The sequence below is a fragment of the Podarcis bocagei genome, assembly GCF_964188305.1.
Source record: "Podarcis bocagei genome assembly, chromosome: 14".
Classification (NCBI taxonomy): Eukaryota; Metazoa; Chordata; class Lepidosauria; order Squamata; family Lacertidae; genus Podarcis; species Podarcis bocagei.
Genome location: NC_138139.1, coordinates 40,991,530 through 41,006,541, shown reverse-complemented (window position 1 = coordinate 41,006,541; position 15,012 = coordinate 40,991,530). Strand labels below are relative to the sequence as shown.

At 47.1% G+C, this 15,012-nt stretch overlaps 2 protein-coding genes across 2 annotated transcripts in view; one reads left to right on the top strand and one right to left on the bottom strand.

Annotated features, from left to right (window-relative positions):
* The window catches only part of MPV17L (MPV17 mitochondrial inner membrane protein like), a 136,057-nt gene that overhangs the window by 6,211 nt on the left and 114,834 nt on the right, over window positions 1-15,012 (bottom strand). The gene's annotated exons all lie outside the window — the stretch shown is intronic.
* LOC308572874 (uncharacterized protein) overlaps window positions 1-15,012 on the top strand; it is a 73,528-nt gene that overhangs the window by 46,174 nt on the left and 12,342 nt on the right. The window contains exons 37-46 of the mRNA XM_081169313.1: window positions 333-414; window positions 1,999-2,136; window positions 2,288-2,450; window positions 3,877-3,998; window positions 4,755-4,901; window positions 6,046-6,159; window positions 6,799-6,927; window positions 8,871-9,032; window positions 11,810-11,965; window positions 14,599-14,764. Of these exons, the coding sequence (XP_081025439.1) occupies window positions 333-414; window positions 1,999-2,136; window positions 2,288-2,450; window positions 3,877-3,998; window positions 4,755-4,901; window positions 6,046-6,159; window positions 6,799-6,927; window positions 8,871-9,032; window positions 11,810-11,965; window positions 14,599-14,764 (1,379 nt within the window). The remainder of the gene's footprint in view (window positions 1-332; window positions 415-1,998; window positions 2,137-2,287; window positions 2,451-3,876; window positions 3,999-4,754; window positions 4,902-6,045; window positions 6,160-6,798; window positions 6,928-8,870; window positions 9,033-11,809; window positions 11,966-14,598; window positions 14,765-15,012) is intronic.

Here is a 15,012-nt window from a genome sequence, read left to right as displayed (position 1 = left end):
GAATCAACATGTTTTTACATGAGTGGAATGTGTCCTTTTATTTAAAATGCATCTCTGGGTTATTTGTGGGGCGTAGGAATTAGTTCATATATTTTTTCCAAATATAGTCTGGCCCACCACAAGGTCTGAGGGACAGTGGACCGGCCCCCTGCTGAAAAAGTTTGCTGACCCCTGGTTTATACTAACCCTTTTCCAGTCTAGGGAGGAGTGTGGGGAGCAATTCCACAACACACCTGCACACTGCAGCCGACACCCTAAAGTGTCGCAACACACAGTTTGGAAAGCTCTGCCTTAGCACATTTGATAGAAGATTCTCTCTCTTTCTCCTCCAGTGAAGAATTGCATATCAGATGTCTCCAGAACCTGCCATTTCTCCTTCAGTATTTCCCCAGCACGGCTGAAGTTTCCTCAAAGGTAAATTGTTCCAGTTAAGTCTCGTCGGCCACAGATTTTGCTAACTGCATCTTACTGCAACTTACATTAGGAAAGGAATTGGGGGAGAGGAAACCTGCTGATATCACCACACTGTTAATTCAAAACTATGGTGTGATCACATTTGGAATGCTGTGTTGCCTCACCTCAATATTACAGAGTTGGACAAGGTTCAGAAACAGGCAGCCAAAATGACCAAGACGATTGAACTACTGCCCTGTGAAGAAAGGTTTCAGAATTTGCGACATTCTAGTTTAGAGAAAAGGCAACATGATAGAAGTTTATACAATTATGAATGGTATGGAGACAGGGGATAGGTAAAAAAAAATATTCTCCCTCCCTCAAAACACTAGAACTTTTGGGCATCCAATGAAGCTAAATGTGTGAAGATTCAGGTCAGGCAAGAGAAAGTCCTTTGCATAACACAGGGTCCAAACTAAGGAACGCACTCTCAGAGAAGGCAGTGATAGCCTCCAGCTTGGATAAACGAGGATTAGAGAAGGATGACATTAGCCATGCTGAATACGTTCTGCTGCCACTGTCAGGGGCATTATGCCTCTGATTGCTGGTTGTGGGGACCTGCAGGTGGGCAGAGTGGTGCTGCTCTCAGGTAAAACTTGCAGGCTTCCCACAGGCATCTGGTCAGCAGCTTTGAGAAAAGGATGCTAGACTAGATGGGCCATTGGCTTGTCTTTAAGTTCTCAGAGTGATGGCCAGGGCCTGATCACATAACAGATGATGCTGTCCTGTACCTGCTATAAAGGAAAATGAAAGAAAGGATTGGGGATCTCCTGGGGACCTGTGCGTGGCAGCAAAGGGTGTGTGTGAAAGACTTTGGTTTTCCAAATTTCAGCAGTGCCCTGTCTGAGGCCAAAATTCAACAACCTCCCATCCGTCTCTCGCCTTCCGTTTTGCACTTGTGTTGTTGTTTAGTCATTTAGTCGTGTCCAACTCTTCGTGACCCCATGGACCAGAGCACGACAGGCACTCCTGTCTTCCACTGCCTCCTGCAGTTTGGTCAGACTCATGCTGGTAGCTTCGAGAACACTGTCCAACCATCTCTTCCTCTGTCGTCCCCTTCTCCTTGTGCCCTCCATCTTTCCCAACATCAGGGTCTTTTCCACGGAGTCTTCTCTTCTCATGAGGTGGCCAAAGTATTGAAGCCTCAGCTTCAGGATCTGTCCTTCCAGTGAGCACTCAGGGCTGATTTCCTTAAGAATGGATAGATTTGATCTTCTTGCAGTCCATGGGACTCTCAAGAGTCTCCTCCAGCACCATAATTCAGAAGCATCAATTCTTCAGCAATCAGCCTTCTTTATGGTCCAGCTCTCACTTCCATACATCACTACAGGGAAAACCATAGCTTTAACTATACGGACCTTTGTTGGCAAGGTGATGTACTATGTCATAATTGAAGGGCCCTGCAGTGCCGCCACCCCCAGCTCAGCACCCAATGAAGGGGAACTGGTCGCACTGCCCTAAAATCGCCTCTGGTGAAGAAATACATTGAGGGGAGGGCAAAGTCTTTTGCTGTTGTTGTTTAACAATCCTCTTTAATTCCTTTAGATAAATTATTCTACCAAAGAAGCAGAAGGCAAAATTTCCATCCAGATGGAAAACAAGGATTTCCTTGTTTTGACAAAGTTAGCATTTACTGGGAGGAACCACACACAAGTCCTTGAATTGATGCACAGTGTACCCCAGGTTGGTGGGACCACTTTTTAACATGTATTTTAATCCATGCAAACAAGGCAATGAGGAGGTGGCGAATAGCCGCTTTGAGGTTTCTGGGTGTACAATTCAGGAGTCTTGGCATAACAAAGGATGTTGCACCTCTCTCCTTTTTTTATTTCAGTTAGCAATCGTTCCAAGGCAACTTGTTCTCACAACAGCTTACCAAAAAAGCAAGAGAACCCAAGCTTTGAGATGTGTTGCATTATGGGATGGCAAAGAAGCAAAACTCGCAGGCAGCTACACTGGGGTCTTCCCAAAGATATATGGAGGTCATGAAGTGCAGGGTAGGTTTCTATAAAACTCTGGGGCAAGCAGTGATAGAACGGAAATGGCCAAAGCTCAGTGGGAGAGGACTCGGTTTAAGCAGAGCTTCCAAGGTTCAGTCTCTGCCATCTCCTGTTAAAAGTATCCAGGTGGAAGGGTGGTTAAAATCATTGGGGTTAGATGAGACGGCAAAGTTGACATGTTTAATTACAGAAAAATCATTGTTGATATTTAGTAAAGATTAGAAACTCTTTATGGACTTTTTGCATGAAAAAGAAAAAGACCTTGTGATATCTGGGTTTGAGGACTGAAGAAAATATTGCTTTTTAGAAAGTAAAATAGTTGGGTGTTACCTCAGAGTGGATGTTTTGAATCATTTTCTACCTATAGCTGACAGAAGAGGAATCAAAAGTTCTCTTTTCGCTTTTCTCTTTCCTTCCTTTTGTCTTCTCCCCTTTTCAGTTTTTGTTTTCGTTTAGATTAGGTTTTTTATCTTTGATAATCTAAAAAGATATTGGGTATTTGATATTAAACTTTGTATATACCGTGTATATATATATATATATTCAGACTTTAATAAAAATCTATTATGGGGGGAGGGGAAGTATCCAGGTTGCAGGTGAAGAGAAAGAAAGATGGGAAAGTCAAGTGACTTGCTCTGTTCTAGGGCAGGGGGCCATAGCAATGGTAGAGCATCTGCCTTGCACCCAAATGGTCCCAGGTTCAATACCCGACATCTCCAGATACGTTCCTAATTGAAAGAAAAGCCCATGTTCAGAGAGACCTTTTCAAATCCAGCATCATTGGCCTCATTCAAAGGGTAGTAGTAGTAATAATAATAATAATAAATGTTATTTATATCCCACCAGCCGGGCTCAGGGCGGCTAACACCAATAAAATCACAGTAAAAACATAATGGGCGGAAAGGGGGGGAGAAAAGAAAAGAAAAGAAACAATTTTAAAATACAGGTTAAAATGCAATTTAAAATGCAGCCTCATTTTAAAGTAGCTGATAAATCAAGACCACAAGGGGAGGGAAACATAAGAGTCAGACCGAATCCAAACCAAAGGCCAGGCAGAACAACTCTGTCTTGCAGGCCCTGCGGAAAGATGTCAAGTCCTGCAGGGCCCTAGTCTCTTGTAACAGAGTGTTCCACCACGTCGGGGCCAGTGCTAAAAAGGTCCTGGCCCTAGTTGAAACCATACTGTGGATGTTCAACTTTCCCATCATGTGTTTCCTGGACAGGTAAGAGTATGAAGATGATGTGGAAGTCATTCAAAGTTCTACCCCCAGATGAACTTAATTCACATTCAGTTCACCTGGCCATTATAGGGACTGCTTTAAGGTGCGGTTCGGAGATTTTTGAACTTCCTTAAATCCAACTGGTTTGTTCCAAGCACTGGATGTCGTGTCTAATAGGAAACGTGGCTTGTTTTCCATTTCAGTGGAGATCTGCCATCCTCTCTCGGTCCCTTTTCCTCAGCGCTCCACACTCCGCTTGCATGTGGAGCACTCTGGACGTAGCCGCAGAGACAACGTCATCATTGGTTGGGACGCAAAGGAAAAGGTAACAGAAATGAGAGTCAGCTTTTCCATTCATGCAGCGCTACTCCCTTAGACCCTGCTCTGGAAAGCTATTGCCTCCTCAGTTATGGCCACCAACATGCCAAGTTCAGACAACATGGAAACACAGAATGCAGGTTTCTCATCGAGAAGATCTCCCATGCTCATTCTCCAATATCACCAGTTAAAACAGGGTTGAGGAACATTTTCCAACCTGAGGGCCACCTAGCTGTCTAGACAACCTTCTGGGGGCCACATGCTGTTGGTGAGTGGGGCCAGAAGCAAAAATAGACAGAGCAAGGAATGTATAAATATTGCCCCTTGTACAATAGAGCAGCTTCTCCACAGATTCTTGCACCCCTCTCTCTTCTCCATCCAGCAGACAAGGGACATGATCATAGTTCCTTTGCACACATACCTGGCTCCTTCCCTTTGGTTAAGGGGCGGAACAAGGCTTAGTAATATCCTGCTGTTTCCATGATATAGCTTTAAACAGCCTTTCTGGCCTCATAAGCCCTTCTCCTGTCTAAACCTCCCAAAACTTCAACAATACAAAATTTGTTATCTTTTCCATTTGTATGTAAATCTAGACATTTTGTGTTTTATGTTGCAAATCACCCTGTGAGGGTGGTATACTATTATATTTAATAATATAACCAATAATAAACAATAAACAATAAACAATATAATTAAATATAACAACAATAATAGGAGAGATTGCTATTGCCACCACTTGTTTAACCTCTGTTTTTGATTACAGCAACAGGTCTCTGTATCTTCTTCTCTCAAGTTTGGAAAAGAGCGTGTCTATTACTACGCTGCTGTGGCTCACCCTTTTAACTTCACCATCAATCACATGGAGGTTAGATCTCTCACCGAAAGCAGAAGAGGTGCCTACAACCAGCAGGTAAATTGACCGGATGGATCACACAAAGCAATTAACGGTGCAATCCTATAGATAACTATCCGAAAATAAGTCCTGTTCTGGAAACTGGATATCAGAACGCAGCTCTGTGCGCCTGATAATGTATGGAATTCCCCCCCCCCCAATTGAACTGGGTTGTGTAAAGCGGGGATGGGGAACATGTGGCCCTCTGAATCTTGCTGAATCACAACTCCCATAATTCCTGACTATTAGCCATGCTGGCTTGGATAGACAGGTTTCACAGGTTCCCATCCCTGCGACAAGGGCTGGCACATGCATTACACTTAACTTTAAACCATGGTTTCCATATCCTGGGCTTGTTTGGAAGCTGCTAACCATAGTTTCCCACGTAATGGAAAGGTATAGTTAGTTATGGCTTCCTGGCTTGTTTTCCCCACTTGTGCAAAGAGAAGTTACCATATTTTGTGCTCTATAAGACTCACTTTTTCTCTCCTAAAAAGTAAGGGGAAATGTGTGTGCGTCTTATGGAGTGAATGCAGGCTGCACAGCTATCCCAGAAGCCAGAACAGCAAGAGGGATCGCTGCTTTTGCTGTGCAGCAATCCCTCTTGTTGTTCTGGCTTCTGTAATTCAGAATATTTTTTTCTTGTTTTCCTCCTCCAAAAACTAGGTGTGTCTTATGGTCTGGTGCGTTATAGAGCGAAAAATACGGTATTTGCAAGGAAAAGAAGCTTGTTCATACCTGGGTATGATCATATGAACACAGCCTGTCTTTCTATCCTGCTGTTTTCCAGGAGATCCATTTCTCTAAATCAGGGGTAGGCAATGGACCGGCCCACGGATGGTCTGGGAATCAGCGTGTTTTTACATGAGTAGAATGTGTCCTTTTATTTAAAATGTATCTCTGGGTTATTTGTGGAGCATAGGAATTCATTCATTCCCCCCCCCCCAAAAAAAAAATATAGTCCAGCCCACCACATGGTCTGAGGGACGGTGGACCGACCCACGGCTGAAAAAGGTTGCTGGCCCCTGCTCTAAATGCTAATCACTTTGTCCCTTAGGGGCTCATAACCCTAGGGTGTGCTTTCCCCCCTTTCAAGTGAATATTGCTCTTGCCATGCTGCTCTGTCTGAAACTTAGTTCAGCATTTCTTTTTCTGACTTTAGGTGTGGCTGGCTTGGGACGATGGGCAACCCGCCCACTTGAAATTTACATTCGGAGACAAGTCCCAGACCAACACCACTCTTTGGGATGCTTGTATCACAGCTTCCTCTAGCCAGGTACAAATGTTTTTATTGGCATTTTCAATTAATATTTTAGGTCGTCTGTGAGAAACCGCTTAGAGGTCCTTTGTTCTAGAAAGCAGTATGTGCATTTTTATTTTTATTTTTTGCTATATAAAAGACCGCATTGCATCACTGCAGCTATGCCACCCAAAGTGAACATAGAGTGTTAAGTTGTGGGTGAACATATCAGACGACACAGCGATTCTTCAAACAGCTCTTGTTTATTCACAGGCCAGAACAGAACTGAACTGAAGGGTTCAGTCAGCCTGCTCCAGTACAACGTTACTGTAACAACTTTCTAAAACTATCCAATCACTGAATGTCACTTTCGATCCCTTATTTGCATAACTATCTACAGTATCCCCCTGCTGACCTAGGGTGAGAACTTCAGTACATAACATAGAGCATTGGAAGCTGCCTTATACCTCAGTTCACCATTGGTTCATCTAACTCAATGTTGTCTGCACTGACTGGCAGCAGCTCTCCAGAGTTTCAGGGACGTATCTCTCAGTGCCACCTGCAGGGGCCGAGGATTGAACCTGGGATCTTCTGCAGGCAAACAGATGCCCTGCCCCTGAACCACACATCTTCTCCAAAGTAATAACCAATGTTTCTCATTCATAATTTCTGCAGCTTCAGAATGTTCTAAGCCTTGCAAGTCTCCAGGCCTGCGGGTCCCTCGAGCAGACGGCGGCCTTGTTGAGTCAGCACTTGGACCTGAAGTGGGATGGCAGAAAAATTGTGCAGAATCTGACATACGAGGTGGAATCTTCATTATTCTGTTGCATGAAACTGAGTACTGGTTTTGGGGGGACAGGAGGTGGGCAGGTGTGGAGGACTCCCTGGTCCTGAATGGGGTAACTGTGCCCCTGAAGGACCAGGTGCACAGCCTGAGAATCATTTTGGACTCACAGCTGTCCATGGAGGTGCAGGTCAATTCTGTGTCCAGGGCAGCTGTGTGCCCGCTCCTTCTGGTACGCAGGCTGAGACCCTCCCTGCCGTAGACTGTCTTGCCAGAGTGGTGCATGCTCTAGATCAGTGTTTCCCAACCGGTGTTCCGCGGCACACTAGTGTGCCGTGAGACATCGGCTGGTGTGCCGTGGGAGGGAGGCGGGCGAGTCGGGCGGTGAGAGGCGGCGGCGGCGAGGATCCACGTCGAGCCGGGGGTGGCTCCGCGGTGGTGGTGCCGAGCGGCGGGGCAGCGCGTGCAAATGGAGGAGCGCGAGACAGCGGAGGAGGAGGAGGCCGGCATGTCCGGGCAGCAGCAGCAACAACAGCAGCAGCAACTCCCGCCGCCGCCCCCTCCTCCGCCCGCTATCGCCGCCACCACCACAACAGCCGCCGCCGCCTCAGCTGCCGCCGTCCCTCAGTCCCTCGCTCTGCTGCCTCCCCACCCCCACCCCCAAAGCTTGGAGGTTCCCCGGCAAGGGGGAGGGGGAAAAAGTGAAAACTTTCACTTTCGTGCGTCCCTCCCGGTGTGACGCTGCGCGCTGACGTCACGGGGCAGTAATGGTGGTGTGCCGCGAGATTTTTTTGATTAAACAGGTGTGCCGTTGCCCAAAAAAGGTGGGGAAACACTGCTCTAGATATCTCCCTCTTGGATTACTGCAATGCGCTCTACGTGGGACTACCTTTGAAGGTGACTAGGAAACTACAATTAATCCAGAATGCAGCAGCTAGACTGCTGACTGGGAGTGGCCGCCAAAACCATATAACACCGGTCCTGAAAGACCTACATTGACTCCCAGTACATTCCTGAGCACAATTCAATGCTTTAAAGTCCTAAACGGCCTCGGCCCAGTATATCTGAAGGAGCGTCTCCACCCTCATCGTTCAGCCCAGACACTGAGGTTCAGCTCCGAGGGCCTTCTGGCCATTCCCTCACTGCGAGAAGTGAGGTTACAGGGAACCAGGCAGAGGGCCTTCTTGGTAGTGGCGCCTGCCCTCTGGAATGCCCTCCCATCAGATGTCAAGGAAATAAACAACTATCTGACTTTTAGAAGACATCTGAAGGCAACTCTGTTTAGGGAAGTTTTTAATGTTTGATTTTATTGTGTTTTTAATATTTTGTTGGGAGCTGCCCAGATGGGTGGGGTATAAATAAATTGTTGTTGTTGTTACATCACTTGGAGAAAATTGCTTTCATGAACAAGCCTGGGGTAGGGCAGGATTTGCTTTTTGACATATTTCATGGCCCTTGAGCCTTTTCTGCTAGCTATTTATTTATATTTATTCTTGTTGCTGATGGTGCTGAATGTTTTCCATAAGATCTGTAGGCTTGTGCCCATGGCTTCCGCCAAATAATCCTGGGAGCTGGAGCTTCCCCCTCACAGAGCTACAATTCTCAGCACCCTCAACAAACTACAGCTCCCAGGATTCTTTGGGAAGTTTTTAATATTTAATGCTGCATTGTTTTTAACACTCGATTGGGAGCCGCCCAGAGAGGCTGGGGAAACTCAGCCAGATGGGCGGGGTATAAATAATAAATTATTATTAATTATTATTATTATATTATGTGTGGTGCGGATCTGCCTGAATTGGCTGGGATGTGACTGAATCTCACCCCAAAACAGTGACAATCTGGGAGCACCCTTAGGAGCCATTATTAAACAACTTGTGAGTCGTACTCATCAGTGACTGCAGACATCAGAAATGCAGGCACGTTTTGAGCTCCTGTTCTATTTTCCATTTTTAAAACAATGCAGAAAAGGAAGTCATTGCACCTGGATAAAATTCAGGTGGAAGCCATTTTGGAAAACATCTTTTCGACTCCATGTTCCAGTCAGCATATCTTGGGGGAAATTGAAACCGACTACTCAGCTTGGCTTCGTCATTTTGCGAGCCTCAGAACCTGCGATATCCCAGAGGTAAGTGATGGGTTGCCGTTGCTCTCAAATACAAACAGGGTAAGCCTATGCCTGCCTACTCAGAATGAAGCCCCACTGAAATGAACGGGGCTTCCTTCTGAACAAACATGCATAGGACTTCACTGACATGTTCATGCCTCTGCTTTGCAGAGAACAGCCCTCACTCAGTCTGAAAGCATCCTATGTTATTAGAGGGGCAGTCAGGTCTGAGTCTGGCTTAAAAGATAAATAATCCCAGAATCGTAGAGTTGGAAGGGACCCACAAGAGTTATCTAAACCAACCCTCCGCAGGGAAGGAATCTTTTGCACAGCACGGGGCTCAAACCCAGGACCTTGAGAATAAAAGCCTCATGCTCTACCAACTGAGCTATCTCCCTAAGAAGGGAGGGCAGGAGGGTCTTGAAGTTGCCCATCAAACACGCACACTGGGTCAGTAGCTGGCTGAGCAAGCAGCGACACGCTGCACCAGGTCTCTGTCTTCCCCACTTGTCAGGAAACTGACATCAGAGCAAAAGGAGAAGGAGAGGCTCTCCGACTCTGCAGGAGAAGGTACGAGCACCAGGGGGAGGTGCAGCTTGGTGGAGGGGGAAGGAAATCAGAGTAACACCCAGGATCCAGGAGAGCAAATGGAGAAGGAGGGGGAAGGGCTCCGGGATTCTTCCCTGGACGTCAGTGAGGAGAGCACTGGTCCTCCACTACCCACGCCCTCCCTGCGCAGAAGGCTTCCGCGCAATGAGAGGCGGAGACGACTGGGTGTCAAACAGCTTTTATGCTGGAAAAGGTTTAAGAAACGCCCACAGACAGATTCTGCTAGCGACTGAGACAGCCACGGTGAGATGGGCTGTGCAGTCAAGACGGTTTAACCCAGGCAGTTAAGCTCCCAAACGGGGACAGTTTACGCATGAGTAACTACAACCTACAATGGGAATCATTGTGTCTCTGTGTTCCCTTATGGAGGCAGTGAGTGTCCCTCTGACTACCAGTTCCTGGGAAATGCAAGTAGGGAAAAAGTGCAACTGCACAGAAGTCCTTCTTGCGGGCTCCCTATAGGCCTGTTAAAAGAAAAACTGCCCCCTTTTGCTTATGGGGTATTCCAGAGCCCGTAGAGAGTCCTTAAGTGGTTTCCCTATCAGTAGGAGAAAACAAGAGGCCAGCCAGAGTACCGTATTTTTCGCTCTATAAGACGCACCCGACCCTAGTTTTAGAGGAGGAGAACAAGAAAAAAAAGTTATCTCCCTCTCTGCTCTGCGCCTCTTCAGCAAAGTGGGAGGAGAAATGGAAGGGGCTCCATTTCTCCTCCCACTTTGCTGAAGGGGCACTACGTAGAGAGGGAAAGCTGAGCAGCGGCTCTCCAGCGAAGCAAAGCCAGGAAAGCAAGAGGGATCGATCCCTCTTCCTCTCCTGGCTTCAGCGAAAGCAACACGAAGCCTCCGGAGCACAGCGGGAGCGCTCCTGCAGTGCTCAGGAGGCTTCGGGCAGCTATCCCCGAAGCCAGGAGAGCAAGAGGGATCGGTGGGCACTGATCCCTCTTGCTCTCCTGGCTTCAGCGAAAGCTGCACAGCCTGCATTCGTTCCATAAGATGCACACACATTCCCCCCTACTTTTTAGGAGGGGAAAAGTGTGTCTTATAGAGCGAAAAATACAGTATACAGTGGTACCTCGGGTTACATAGGCTTCAGGTTACAGATGCTTCAGGTTACGGACTCCGCTAACCCAGAAATAGTACCTCGGGTTAAGAACTTTGCTTCAGGATGAGAACAGAAATCATGCTCCGGTGGTGCGGCGGCAGCGGGAGGCCCCATTAGCTAAAGTGGAGCTTCAGGTTAAGAACAGTTTCGGGTTAAGAACGGACCTCCGGAACGAATTAAGTACTTAACCCAAGGTACCACTGTATTGAGAAGCAAAGCAGCTAGTAAGCCTGATCTTTATTAAAGGAACTGTTGCAACAGAGTGCCCACTCACCACATGCAGGAGGGAGGAGAACCCTGAACAATGGTGCGCAAGCCCTTAAATAGACTTTTGAAATTGCCCACCCTGTAGCCCAAGACTCCCCCCAAAAACATCATACATACATCCCAGAAGGAGGCAGTCTACAGCAGAAATCCTGCCTGCCAGGATACCTAATAATGGTCACTGATTGCATTACCTGGGCAGTCTGGCCATTCTTTTGTGATCATTAACACTTTAATTCCTGAGTCCAGGTTACAGGCTCACTGTATTCATACACAAATACGCCCTTAAGACAGGATTTGCAAGCAAAAAGACAGTGGGAAGGCTTTTTCCATTTGCCTCCCTTACTTCAGAGGAATATTTGAGGTCACTGGGAGAATCAAAATGGCTTCAGGATTGCTCTCCCATACTATTTCAGGCACATGGTTCATATATTTAGATATGTGTGTATTTATGAATGTTTATTCTGTATTTGAGACCTTAAAATTCTTATGACAGGCCTCTAGTTGGCCCCTGTGAGAACAGAATGCTGGACTAGATGGGTCTTTGGCCTGATCCAACAGGGCTTTTCTCATGTTCCATTCCAGCTATAGTCATTATTTCGAAACTGGCATCTATACATAACAATTACCATATGCAATTTTTATGCAAACCTTTTGCAGGGTGCATTTCCTCTTTGGGGGCACCCTGCCTGTCAAGACTTGGAAGCAGTATCAAAGACATATCATTCTTACCCACCGTGACACATGCCTATTCTCCCCCCCCCCCCGCCGCCGCCCTTTACTTTGCTCTGTCTCTGGTAATTCCACCCACTCTGTTTTCCTAGGCAATTGCAATCTTTGGGAAGCACCAGCTAAACAAGGGAGGTTTTCTCTGGCGATCAGAAGGCAAACTCAGCCTTGTTGGCGGCGAGGGGTCCATCACAGCCGCCTTAAGAAATCGTAGCACAGCCGAAGAGAGGAACTATTCAACAGAGTTTTCAGTGAGTTGTGGGGCAGGCAAGCCTTTATTCATTCATTCCTTTATTTGTATAATATGTGACTTGGGCCCAGGCTACCTGAGATATCATATCTCCTTATACAAACCTGCCTGGGTGCTAAGACCCTCATGGGAGCAACTTCTCTCAGGCCTGTTGACATCAGAGCCAAGGTGACGCCATAGGAAGCCTTTTCTGTGGCAGCTCCCATATTGTGGAATTCTCTCCCAAGAGACGTTAGACTGGCTCCCTCTTTGCTATTTCCTGCTATTTCCTGTTTAGGCAGGCCTTCAGAAACTAAGGCACAGACCACAAAAAAACAGTGACAATTTGTTGTTGACAATGGACAGCTGGACATACAAAGGGCCCCATTACCTTCAGTAGCCTAGGGCCTCATCAAACCTAAATCCGGCCCTGCTCTGGACTGAATATCCCTTCAGTATGATGCAGCAGGCACTTAAGTTCGACAGTGGAATTTGCTGCCAAGGAGTGTGGTGGAGTCTCCTTCTTTGGAGGTCTTTAAGCAGAGGCTTGACAACCGTATGTCAGGAGTGTTCTGATGGTGTTTCCTGCTTGGCAGGGGGTTGGACTCGATGGCCCTTGTGGTCTCTTCCAACTCTATGATTCTATGATTCTATGATTCTGTTCTATGATTCTAAGTTCCAATGGCAGGCAAAGGGTTAAGCACTCTCTCATTTCCCTGCCCTTACTTTAATGCAAATGTTCCACTCCCAACAGAACTGTTGCAAGAGAAAGGACTGCCTGGCCTTTCTTGCACACCCCTGCTACGTGACATGCAATTTGCCCCGACAATCCTGCATCCGCCATAACTATTTGGGTTCAAAAAAATTACCTTCATCTGCCACTCTTATTGCAAATGAGCATGCACTGCCACCTAGTGGTAAAGGTATTCAGGTGAATATAGATAATTTGATCACTGCAGATGTTGACAGCAGTCACGAAATTAAAAGACGCCTGCTCCTTGGGAGAAAGGCTATGGCAAACCTAGACAACATCTTAAAAAGCAGAGACATCACCCTGCCAACAAAGGTCCGTATAGTAAAAGCCATGGTTTTCCCAGTAGTGATGTATGGAAGTGAGAGCTGGACCATAAAGAAGGCTGATTGAATTGATGCTTTTGAATTATGGTGCTGGAGGAGACTCTTGAGAGTCCCATGGACTGCAAGGAGAACAAACCTCTCCATTCTTAAGGAAATTAGCCCTGAGTGCTCACTGGAAGGACAGATCGTGAATCTGAGGCTTCAATACTTTGGCCACCTCATGAGAAGAGAAGACTCCCTGGAAAAGACCCTGATGCTGGGAAAGATGAAGGGCACAAGGAGAAGGGGACGACAGAGGACGAGATGGTTAGATAGCGTTCTTGAAGCTACAAACATGAGTCTGACCAAACTGCGGGAGGCAGTGGAAGACAGGAGTGCCTGGCGTGCTCTGGTCCATGGGGTCACGAAGAGTTGGACACAACTAAATGACTAAACAACAACAACAACAGATAATTTGAAGAGTGGGCTGGCGGGGGGAGCTTTAAAATTACTAGTAGCTGGGTGGGTGCAGAGCCATCTTTCCCATAGGGCTTAGTGGTGCATTGCACCAGGGTGCCGGCCTCTCAGGGGTGCCCCAGCGAGTGGAGGAGCTGTGCAGCTTTGCCTGTGGCCTCCCCTTTCCCGGCACTCCTGCCAGCTGTGCCCCGCCAGCCATATGGCACACAGCTTCCCTCCCAAGCCTCTGTGGGGGATTGCTCTCCTGCAGCGGCATGGGGGAGAGTTGTGCCCCCTCCATGGCTGTCTGTGTGCAGCTCCCCCCCCCCCGCTATCCATTGTAATTTGGGGGCGCTGGGTGGATATTTGCACCCCAGCACCGCATCTGCTAAAGACGGCCCTGGGTGGGTGTGAGCAGAATTCAGTTAGGGCCTAGTGCCTTCTCGCCATGCCACTCAAAATCACCATTCAGTATGAGGAAAGAAGAAGAAAAGGAGTTTGGATTTGATATCCTGCTTTATCACTACCTGAAGGAGTCTCAAAGAGGCTAACATTCTCCTTTCCCTTCCTCCCCCACAACAAACACTCTGTGAGGTGAGTGGGGCTGAGAGACTTCAGAGAAATGTGACTAGCCCAAGGTCACCCAGCAGCTGCATATGGAGGAGCAGGGAATCGAACCCAGTTCACCCGATTACGAGTCCACTGCTCTTAACCACTACACCACACTGGCTTATGGTTGTGGCATTTGGGACTCTTTTGTTTATAGAAAAGGAGAGGAACAGGTGACATAACAGAATAGTATAAAATTATGTGTGACATGAGGAATGTGGGTAGAGGATACAAAAAAATGCCTCCCTCTCTCAGGATGCTAAAACTCATGGATGTCCAAAGAAGATGAATGCTGAAAGATTCAGGACAGAGGAAACTAAGTCATCCTTCACGCAGCAAATTGTTAAACTATGGAACTCACTACCACAGGGACGGCCGCCAAGTGGGATGTCTTTAGAAGACAAATGGACAAATTTATGGAGGAGAAAGTTATTGATGGCTACTAGTCACAATGGCTATGTTCTGTCCCTAAGGTAGAGATGGTAATGCTTCTGAAAACCAGTTGCTGAAAATGTTTTTCCTTTCTTTCCACAGCTCAAAGCACCTGATGCTGTTTGGTTGGGTGTGGTGGGAAGTGTGGCTTCCTCAGCTGGTCAAAGTCAAGTCCTGGTGGAGGCAAAGATTGACCCAAAAGAGGCAGTGAAATTAGCAGCTTCCAAAGGAAAAGGATGCCTTCAATGTTACATGGGGTACCTGAAAGGTAAATTTGCTGTTCCGTGGTGCTCTGTTCTGTATAATTGGCGTCCAATTGCATGTGGAATCCCTCAAAGTGATGGCCAGTGTGCTGTTGTGGTTGTTGGAAAAATGCCTGCGCGGGAAAGATGCCAAGCTTCCCGAGACGCCGGGGCTTCTCTCTGGTGGTCACTCTCTGGCTGGAATCCTCCATCAGTCCAGAGACTTCTCCCTTCTGAGAGGAGCACACTCACTTTCTCCTGGCAACGCATCACA